General features: G+C 37.2%; 1 protein-coding gene across 1 annotated transcript in view; it reads right to left on the minus strand.

Moving 5' to 3' along the window:
- The window catches only part of LOC147526481 (uncharacterized), a 179,947-nt gene that overhangs the window by 22,879 nt on the left and 145,648 nt on the right, over positions 1-11,420 (minus strand). The window contains exons 2-4 of the mRNA XM_086629916.1: positions 8,279-8,337; positions 6,730-6,815; positions 2,851-2,952 (exon numbers count right to left, since the gene is read on the minus strand). Of these exons, the coding sequence (XP_086486042.1) occupies positions 2,851-2,952; positions 6,730-6,815; positions 8,279-8,337 (247 nt within the window). The remainder of the gene's footprint in view (positions 1-2,850; positions 2,953-6,729; positions 6,816-8,278; positions 8,338-11,420) is intronic.

Consider the following 11,420-nt stretch of genomic DNA (forward strand, 5'->3'; position numbering starts at 1 on the left):
TGGAATGTGAAATTTCATGCCCAGAAATGCTTCATGCCGACTTGATCATCGAAACAAGCTTTGATTTAAAAGCATAGAGGCTTTGGGGTTAGATAATGCATATAAAGCTAGGGAGGTCTGCAGTTTTCTTGAGGTAGGAGTACTTGTAATTTGAGGCAACATGCACACAGGGAGTCCTCATGTAGTTACAATTTTTGTCTTTTTAACGATCACAAGCAGTACACAAAAAGCACTGGCAAGTCAAACCTCATGCAGCATGGTTGCCCTGTAATACAGGCATCTGAGCAGTAGTCATGAGAACCTACCTCAGGCCTATGTATTTATTTCATTATTGCAACTTGCTTCAGAAAATTTCATCAACAGACCTATGCTGCATCATAGTAAGGAGATTGGCTCATGAGAAAACGGCACAGCATGGAAAGTTTTAGCACAAGAAGCAAAGCAGAAAGGGGTGCCATGGGGTTGAGCTTTCTTATGTGTGTGCTAATCCACTGAAGCATAACCTGATATTCAACTTCCTAATCTCCAGTGGAACAAGAACATAAGTGCTTGCCATAACTTTTTGAGTAATCCACATTTTGGAGTAGATATCTCTTTGGTGCTGATAACAATTTCTGTTCTAGGCCCACTCTGAACTCTGTTATGTGTTTAGTGTCCCGATATCCCTACAGAAGGTTCTGATTTTGGTAAACTGACACTCTCCTTGGACATTTTCTGGTTAAAATTTTAGAAGAAGAGTCAGTTCTAACTTCATAGGTTTTCTTATTTCATTCTGGATCAGATATCAGAAGTAATCAGAAGACCAAGAATCACTGTTCCAACGGTTTGATGTGATTGTATTTAAATGACAGAAAAAAACCCTACAAGTAGAGTAATAGCCAAGTATCTTTCTTTGGCCCCTGATTTTGGATCACTGGGAAGTTTTACTTAAATATTCTAAAGAATTAAAAGTTAGCAGCCGATACCCCGAGTAACTTCAGTTCTCATCGACTTCAGTAGGAGCTGAATTAACGTAGTTCTTTCCTGGCATCTCATCTCTGAGATTATTATGCAGCTGACCTTGTTGAATCCTGCAAAGTTTATAGGCAATTATTTCTTGAGTTTTGAAATATGCTAACTACAAGGCAGAGGATTGTATTTCAAATCAGTTATGTCTACTGAATGCAATATCAGTCTGAGACCTAAAAAACCCTCGTGTCTCCTCATCTGTGGAAGAGAAAAAGAAAAGCAGTGCAAGGATTGTTTCTTTACTTGTATGTGATTAAGTTCAGTTTCATGGAGTTACAAAACGGCAAAGCCTCATGAAAATTTCTGTGTCCTAGTTCTGAAACAGTGTGGCTTGTTAACAGGGTGTGTGTCCTGGTTTCAGCTAGGACAGAGTCAGCTCTTCTTTTTAGCAGCTGGAAGAGCTCCGTGTTTTAGTTTTGGTCTGAGACTTGCTCTGAGAAGAACGCTGACAGTGCACTGATGTTTGTAGTTGGCACTGAGGTCTCACGGACTTTTCAGCTTCCCGTGTTCTTGCCAGTGTGCAGGAGCACAACAGGATAGGAGGGAGCAAGCTGGGACAGAGGGTCCACGACTCTCCTTACGATTTGTACTTAGACTTAGAATTGAGGGCCAAATTGACCAATTAGTATTCCATATCATGCAGCGTCATGTCCAGTATGAAAATGAGGGTTAACTGGAAAGAAGGGGCTCTCACTCTTGGACTCTTGGAATGCTCTCTGTCTGTCTCTCTGTCTCTCTCCCTCTCTTTTTGGGCCTCTTGCTCATCCGGGATTGCGATATCGGGATTGTTAATTCGGGACAGGACGGGCCTCGGTCAAGGGGTGATGAGCAATTACATTGGAGGGTGGTGGAGCCACGTGTTTAACAGGTGTATTATTTATGGTTTTAAGGCTGCTGCAATGTTATTCCTGATGTTCACACAGGTGGCAGGTATATTCATGTTCTGTCCCAAAACTGCCTAGGGACCCACCTAGGTTGGCTAGTTGTGGCAAGTAGAGCATTTAGTCACTGAAACAGATACTGTTTCATACAGTGTCATCACTTTCCACTCAAGCATCACAGTGACTGCTAAAACACAATTGTCTGACGATAATACACAAAGGTTTAGCTGGCACATGAAAATAATTGGGACAGGGACTACTGTAGTACATGCTAAAGCCCTGGCTGAAAAGACAAGTTACTCCATTGGTCTTCCAATCTTAAAGATTCCTGGTCTATCACCATGTCAATGTGCCAGTCAGTGTCATTCTGAGGTCAGGTCTGAAACTGGCTATTGGTAGGACACAGCTAGAGCCTACTCTTTCAAATGCTCTTTTCTCTTTCCTTTTCACCCACACATTGAGATATAAAGACATAATGATTGAGAATTTGCTTGGACTCCTGGCCTTAAACTACAACAGAATACATTAGCTTTACAAAAAAGCTGGATTGGTATCAGTAATGTTCCAAAAGTCAGATATGTGCTGTTGGCTCAGTCACACTACCTCCAGTCTAAGGGATAAGAGAACCCAAAGCTTCAGTCCTTTTTTTGTGGCCTATCAAAGGCTTCTGATCTGGTCTAAGATAGTGCTTCCAGCTTCGTATGTGCTATACCTGCAATTAGAGCAAACGGGCAATACAGTTTAGCTGTGGAAAGGAATCATTCAGACTATCAGCCAAATGGGACAGCTTGGCATCTTTCTCTCAGGCTCCGCTTCAATAGATTGTAACCTGTTTCTTAAAAAATTTAGTGGATAATTGATAAAACACCACACCTCCATTATAGTGATGTCATACGCCTTTTAATAGTTTTCTAACATTTGATGTGTGTAAATGTTTGCAAATAAAAGGGGCTAACGTTACCTGTTTTGCTTCGGCTTTTAGTAGCGGGAGAAACACAATTCTTCTTCCAGAACCAGGATTGTGATGTCAGGGGAATACTTTCTTCAGAATAGGAACGTTGCTCTAAGTAAAAATGAAAAAAAAACCCAAACCAAACCAAAACAAACAAACAGAAAAAAAATCATCGTTCTGAAAAAGTGATGATTATTTTAGTGGTTAGTGGAGTTTTTTGTTAAAGAAAAAACAAAACAAAACAAAAAACCCCACAAACCAAAAAGCATATTCAGTTAATATGCATGTAAGGCAATTTAGGAAAGATCATGAGGCTCTCCTGTCTATCATATGTTATAGCAAAAGGAGAAACTCATACTCTCTAGTATTTAAAGTAGATTGTTTAAAGAAAATATCCGTAGGACAGAATAAAGTCAGTCATTTTATTCTGATAGAGTGTGCTCTTGATCGACATATGGTCAAGAAAAATTTTGTTGTAGTCTCACATACAGTTATTATATCTTTGGGCCTGTTTTAATATAATGTCTCAGCATTCAGTCTATAGTGTGGAATGTTTTACATAGTGAATTGCCAGCTACAGCATTAATTAAATTCCTTTCAGATGAAAAAAATCACTATAGAAATTCTTAGGATATTAGAGATTAAGAGTCATCTCACAGATGTATAGGGTTGCTCCTTCAGAGACTCCCTGCACAGCAAATTCTCATGAATCTTGGTACTGTAATGATAACTGCGATATCAACGTTGTATCTTAAGTGTCGAACAAGGTACAGGGAAACAGCTAAACAGCTCAAAAAATCAAAGTGAACTTTTCTCAAATTCGAAGTGAACTTTTCTTGACTTTGGGTTACTCTTAGAGCCAATCCAGATCAGCTCTGATAATGGGGCTCTGAGGGTCTCTGTAAATCTTCAGACACGTAATACATTCAAATTGCAAGTTTTGCAAGCATGTTACATGGCTGGGAACTGCTGGCATAGTGTATTCTACCGAGAGGTGCTCCAGACATTAAAGAAAGGATGTTGTAAAGGGGTGGAGAAATTAGCCAGGTTTGTATGATACCTTTCCCTGCCTCTGCAAATGCAGTATTTAAATCAACACTGCACACAGTTAAATATTCATGCATCTCATTATATAAGTATGATAAACCCCACACAGATTAATTTCTTTATGCAATAAACACATTTCAAGGCTATGGCAGAAAAGGAAGATGAAAAAGCAATAATATCTTTGCATCTGTTTCTTGTTAATAGTATTTAATAGTCATTGCATGTCTTACTGTATGACCCATTGTATGTCAAGATGTAGAACACCACTATTTTCATCAAAATGGCAAAATAGTGGAGTGACTTTTAGCATCCACAGCAATTTCTCAAGCTTCACAAGGGCAGGAATTTCTTGAAATCTGTGATTTGTAAGGAGTGGTTGGGGCAAATTATCTTAGAGCTAGGCCCTGCTCCTGTGTTGTGAGTAACACCTCTGATTTTACCCTCTCGTTTTTAGGGATGTAGCAGTGCCTCACAAAAAAAGTTGTCTGCAATGACAGGAGAATATGTATCATATATAAAACAAATGTTCTTTTAAGAACTTTGTATAGAGGCTCTGTCTGAAGGTAAGGTTCTTTATTACTCCTTGTTATGGAACTGTTCTATTGATGCACAGACTTTCTGCTATTCAATATAATCCATAATATTGCATACACTAAGCTTTCTTATAAATGCATCAATGGATTGGTTGGAACCTGTCCTGCTCTTTTTGCTCGGATGCAAGACAAGGAAGCGCAATAAGAGAGGTGACTTTCAGGATTGGTGGGAGTGTCTTTAAAGTATGGTTCCATAGAAGAACCATAGTGACAGAGAAGACTGCTTCTTTGACTTGGGCAGATGTACAGAGTGTTTCCCCCTTTATTACGTGGAAAATGAGGTATGAAACTTGATATAGATAAATAATAACTGTTCTTCCAGTGCCCTGAAAAAATGGATGCTCATAATCAAGACCACATGGTTTCTTTTTATTGCTTGCAAAGAAGTGGAAATTGTTGTTTTTATTGCTGATGATGATTACTCATACAAGCAGCCAAGTAGCAGAACGTAGTTGCAATATTCAGTGTAACTGGGTGGTTGGAAATAGGCCTCTTGAGGCATCTTTACTTTGTGGATGGAATAGTAGCTTCCTCTTGTATTTACCTGCAGGCTGGATGGTTTTAGTAATCTGATCCTTCTTTCTCATTGAGCACTATGTCACACTGGTATCAGCTGGTTCTGTGATATTTAAGCATGCATTTATAGCAATGATCTCTGTTATACCACTCCAGCCTTTGTATTGTTACTGTAAAGATTCATCCTCTGGGAAGGATATCTTTTATACCTCCATCTCATTCCCTGAAAGTAACTGAATAATGAACTCTGACAGTATTTTACAGGTAGAGGTTTGTTTATATTTCACAAGCTACAACTCAGATTTTTTTTCCAGATGAAAATGGATTATGCAAACATTTTTTTCGTATTCATTCTGGTCAAACCACATTTTTTTCTCTATCATTCTCAGGTTACACTGCCTTAAGCACCGGCCTTGCCCAATGGCATTGCCTAACAGAGTTAACAATCAACGGTGTTTAACTCATTCCTAACTTCTGGTGTGAGAGAAGGTTACACAGTCAGCCAGTTGACTTCTTTTAACATGAAAAATCCTGAATTATCCTAGTACAGTACATTGGCATAAAGAAGAGTATATGCAGAAGTTATCAATTAATAAGTTGCTGATTTGGAATAAAATTTTGATGTCAACAATATTACAGCTTTTTATCACAGACAGCAAAACCTTTTCTTGCTGTCTTTTGTCTATGTTATTGCTATTTTTAGTATTCCATGGTATTCTCAACCTTTGCTCATTCCTGAGTCAGCTACCGAAGAACACAAACACATCACAACGCCCCATTAATGGCGTGCTATTCATCTCTCAATCAGTCATGGCAATCTTCCTTTAATTTTAATCTTTAGTAATGCATTTAAATTTTATGTATAATGCTTGAGAATTATATTTGATATCTGAGAAAAAAATACTTTTGCCAATATGTGTGGGAACGATTCATATATCTGCACTGATATTAGGTAAGAGCAGACTGTTCCTTCATGATTTATGGACAGGATCTGCAACTTCTATAGAAAAAACCACAAATCTTCCGTGTCTTTTTGTCACACAGTTTTTCAGCAGGCTGCTCCCTAAGGTGGGGCAAGGCAAACCGTCCTGCTTTTATTACAGGATTTGCATAACTGTTCATTTATTCTTTAATTACACACCCTTGAAAAGCACCCATAGAATCTGGCCTTCTGCTTTCACTTCACAAACCCCTAGGTGCATATGCAACAAAAGTCTCAAACTAAAAATGACTGCAGATGCTGAATACTTCAATTTTTGAGGCTCAACCTTGTTTACCTGCTAATCCCTAAAAACTGCCACGTCAGGGTGTGTATCAAAAAAAAAAAAAAGAAGTTTGAACACTCACAACAGTAGCTTGTAAGAAATATTCTATATAACAAAAAAAAATTAAGATGTTTTAAGATATTTAAGGTGCAATTTAGTGACGATTTTAAGATGTCACAGTTGGGATACATTTTATCTCTGTGGAAAATCTAGTAAGAAAATCACAAAATTTGGCAATATACATTTTTATCCTTTTGTTGTGGCATTATGTTATCTTCTTTGAGACAGAATCTCCTGGTAAAATTATTTGCCTTGCAAATAATTATCCTTGTCACACTTTTCATTTAGTTGTTTAATATGATAGTGGCCTGGATCCACCTTTCTACTCTCAATGACTGTATGCCATAATGTAACATACATGAGCAATTATTTTTTTACTAAATAAACATTATATCCTAAAAAATTACCTTCATCCATTGTGATCGGTCTGTTTCTCAGGGCCAGTGTTTCCACAAAGGTGAGAGCGTCTGCTATATTCTGACAGCCTCCCACACTGTGTACATAAATATTTAATCTGTAAAAATGCAAGAGCTTCACTAGGCAACAAGATACCCACAGAAAGTAAAATGGGAGATAGGGATCAGGTTTCTTCTCAGCTTCCTGTGGCGATCATTGCCTGTTTTGTCAAGAGATCAAATCTTATTAGATGAAACTCAAAGTTGTAGAAGACTTAACTGTAACTGAAAAGAAACCAGACAAGTGTTATGTGCCTGAAAGCACAAATACTCAGAAGATTAGAAAGATTTCATTAAATGATTTTATAAATGTCCACATTTCCTTGCTTCAGCCGAAAGAATGTGAAATATGATACTCTTGCTACATTTCCAGTAGTGGTGAAACTGGTGAAGATGTAAGGGGTGTTTTATGCAATTTCAGCCCTAATTTCACATAAACAGGGTTATTAAATGCTTCCAGATGAAACAATTATTACATTAGAGCAAAGTTTGCCCTGTTTCAGAGGATTGCTTAGTAGAAACATATTGCAGTCTCCCTTCTCTGCCAATTAAAAGTAAAAACATTGACAATACTATAATGCTGAAATTTGTCTCGGGTAATGAGACAGGCAGGTTGTTTTGAACTGTAGGTCAAACATGCTGTTCTCTTGGAATAACTCTAGGTACATAACTTGTGGTATATTCAAATATTAATACGAACAGTACAGCAGCAGGAGCTGGGAGAAGCAAGTAGCACGTCCCAGTTGCAAAAGCAAATACAGTATAAACTGTTTGCAGGCTACTGCGAGCCAGCTTAGGCAGGTGAGACCAGTGGCTCAGGATTTCTACTTCACTGCTGTTGTGCAGCACCCCACCCTTATGTCAAAAAGGATTAAAAATGTGAACTTGCCTTTAGATTGTAGTCCAAAAGGAAGCCTTTTGGTATCACTAACTCAACAAGCAGTTTCACCGTGGGTTTATAAGAGGCAGTTTCGTTGGGAATCTTCCAAATAATACACAACTGATTAATTTGTGTGTCTAGTTTCCCTGGTGTTCTATTTTGAATACATTATAACTTCACTGGATGTGAAGAATATAGCATGATATGGACCTGAGATAAAAGGCTTCTCTGAAGGAGTACTTTCCTTATACAAAAAGAACTTCTTGGTGATTTTTCTTTTTACAAAAACAAAAATATAGAAGTGAACTTTTGTCTTTTTTACAGGGGGAAAAAAAGAAGAAAGAATGGAAAGAAGAAAAAACAAGAGAAAAGCAACCATGTGAACAACTGATTTTTAAGAATGGCAATCTTATAAAAATAAAAAACATTTTTGAACAGGTTATGTTTCCAAATTCTTTTTATGGCAATAAAATGATGTATGACATGGAATTAGCATGACAACTACTGCTAAAAAAGGAAACTGGTGAATTAGAAAGTCTTGACTCCAAGCTATATTTAACTATGTTACTTTAGATTTCTACTTCCATTTCTTAATATTGACTAAAATGCTTTTTGCTTTACTTAATCTTTGGAGGAGTGTATAGTAGTCCCAGTCCTGAACTAGAACCTGACTGTGCTACCTGTTAAATAAACGCAATAAAACAGATTGGCTCTGCACAGATCTTAAGATCACTCCTTTCAGTACTTTTGCTCTGACTGGTGTTCTCGCTGATCTTATGTTAGGAAGAACCTTTACCTGACAAACCTTCTTTAAATTTTTAATTAAAACATCCTTCAAAAAACTCCTCTAGTAATCAATTAAAATATACATTTTTTCTTAAATCACCATCATCTTGGGACTCACTATTCTCTTCTTGCCTCTGCTACTTTGTTATCCATACTATTTCATGCATAATTATCAGAAGGTAAATTTCTAGGTCTAGGAATCTCATGTTCCTCTTTGTGTATCCCAAATCACTTTGATTCTCTTGAAAACCTTGTAACAGCTCCAGGGATAAATAATTTATTGTAGTATAGAATTGGACCACATTAGAAATGTCACACATGCACCTTTCCCCTTTGAGGAAACTCAGATGCAAATCAAGATCTGAGTTATGTACCTTTAGGCAGTTCTATAATGGGACAAATTACAACAAATACAAACATGCCTTGAAGTTTCTTCTCTTTGAAACAGAAACAAGCCCAAACCCTTTATAATTTCTCATGAATAACTATGAGTTGCACCATGTCATCCATTGTGCTTTATGCGGTATTTCTTCCCGAGCAACAACAGCCTAGAAGCAACCCAGTCTAGAGTAAAACTGAAACACAAAATCAGGAGTTTTTAACTGGAAACACAATAAGCAATTGTGGTTCCACATCTGAATACAGAAGTCTGTAACAAATCTCCCAGATGCAAATTCTTTTGCTGAAAGTCAACAAGCTTATATTTACACGGAGAAGAAAACACATAAAGTGGAGGAGGCCAGAAAAAGTCCACCTTCAAATAGAATGCTGCTGTTTAGGTTGTTCTCTATCTGTACTTTGTTTTTGTGAAGGTTTGAGGGAAAAGCACATAAAGAACTTCATTTTATCTGACATAAAACTATTCTGTTGTTCCATAGCAGCAAATCAGTTTTGCAGTCACTGACTAATTGCAAATTAGTTCTGTCTGTTCTGAACAGAAATTTCACTCCTAATTTTGGCAGGTAAGCTACTCACTGAAATAATAACACCCAAGCTGTCTTGGACAACTTTTCCTAACCACAACAATCCCCCATTAATAATGGGAACAGTTAGGGTCAGGTACTACAAGAGAAAATGGAATGTCTAATTGCCTCATTTTTTTTCTGATTGTTCTTATCACACGCTGAATGTAGACAATGAGAAAAACATGATTTATTATTACTCATTTATTACATCATTCCCATTTCTGTGTGGCAGTAGGAGCCAAGCCAGGGCCATGCCACTCCAAACAGGTCTCAACTTGACTGAAGTGATTCTGAAGCTTCGGAATATGATACTCATTCCTTTTGATACTCCTCTTTATGTTAAAACATAAAGAATGTGCTTTATTGTTTTAACCCGGATGTTTATTTTCAACACATGCAGTCATTGGTGTTCATTTAAACACACGGAAACAACCAAAGCAGCACAGTTTGCTAAGGAGATATTTGGAAATGTTTAATACACAGATTTTCTTTAAAGGAAAAAGAAAATCCAGAAACGGCAGCAGATGTAAAGCTACTTTGGAGAATCAAATCAATTTCAAAAAGCCAAATAAGCTTTAAACCTCCAGACAGCTAAATTTGCCTACATATTGCAACACCATAGGTGGTTCATCTGCTCATTAAGTTTTTGCTACTTAGTGTTGTCTCTTATTTCTTTGGAGTTACAACAACATAATTTTGCAGCAGGGTTCATGCTCTTTTGAAATACAGAGGACTGCTCATCCTGCTTCTTGGTCTCACTGGAAGACATCACCCAGTTCCACTCCTCCTAAGATCAGTTTTGTTTGTTTGTTTGTTTGTTTTATTATTATTTTTACAAGACCTTTCTTCATTATAGGTACTGAGCTTTCCACTGAAGTAATATTATTAAATTGTTTAAAGTAAAGCTGTGTCCTTTTCTCTTAAAAGCCATTCCTGTTATTATATACACTTCTCTGATTAGTATTATAGACATGCATAGGACAATAAAAAGCCTATGCATTCCCACTTCTTTTTCTTGTCCCCTTAGTACTACCCACTGCATGTGCACTGAGCTATAAATTCCTTAGTGATTTACTACTTTTGTCACAACTTCATCATCATACAGGTCTGTTTTGCTCTACTCTGATTTGGAGGAGGATTTGTGTAACCAGTGTTTTCGAAGCTTTTTTCCTAGAGGCTTCCTAGAAGGTCCAGATTTTCCTCCTATAAATTACTTTGGCACAAAACCATAGCGGAGTCAGGGCTTATGCCTGGAAGGCAGTCTGACAAATTGAAAAAGCTTCTGGAAGCATTTCCCAACCTGCATCCCTAAGATGAATTCCTGCCTCCATTAAAATGAGTGACAAAACTTGAGATAATTTAATTTGAATAGGACTTCTGGCTCCTAAAATGATGTCATCTTGACATGACTTCACATACAGAGGTATTCTGCCTGTTTCTAGTACAACATTGGCTATTTTTATTTCTTTATGTAGGGAGCAGTTCACTAATGTTTTGTGTCTTCTGGATAGATGAGCTTCAGTTTACCATGAGACTCAGAAAATCCCTTTATACTTCTAGAAATCCCTGGAGCTACAGAAACGTATTTACTGCAGCTAAGTGAATAGTAAGTGTTAGAGCTAATTATAGAAGCAGGTGCAAGTTTGATTATAGCATGGAGTTCCTGTTGTCAGAGGACCAATGCCAATTCAGTATTTCATGAGGCACTAACAAAATATTAGCTAATCTATGGTGAAAGAGAGAGGTGAATGATAAATATTTTGTGCAGCACAAAACCAAATGCATTTAATTCCAGTCATAAAATTCCTCAGAAATACTTATGAGCTATTTTGAATCAGTATCAAGACAAAAATGCACGTTGTCCAATATTGTCCCTATTTGCAAGCTTAAAAAGAGGTCCGCTGCTGAAACATGATCTGTACGGGAAATAAAACATTAATGAAAATAAATCCTTTAACAGAGAAGCCATAACAGATATTACATAGTTTTTGATTATGTCTTATGAATATAAT

Source organism: Tauraco erythrolophus, chromosome Z (assembly GCF_009769465.1).
Source record: "Tauraco erythrolophus isolate bTauEry1 chromosome Z, bTauEry1.pri, whole genome shotgun sequence".
Taxonomy (NCBI): Eukaryota; Metazoa; Chordata; class Aves; order Musophagiformes; family Musophagidae; genus Tauraco; species Tauraco erythrolophus.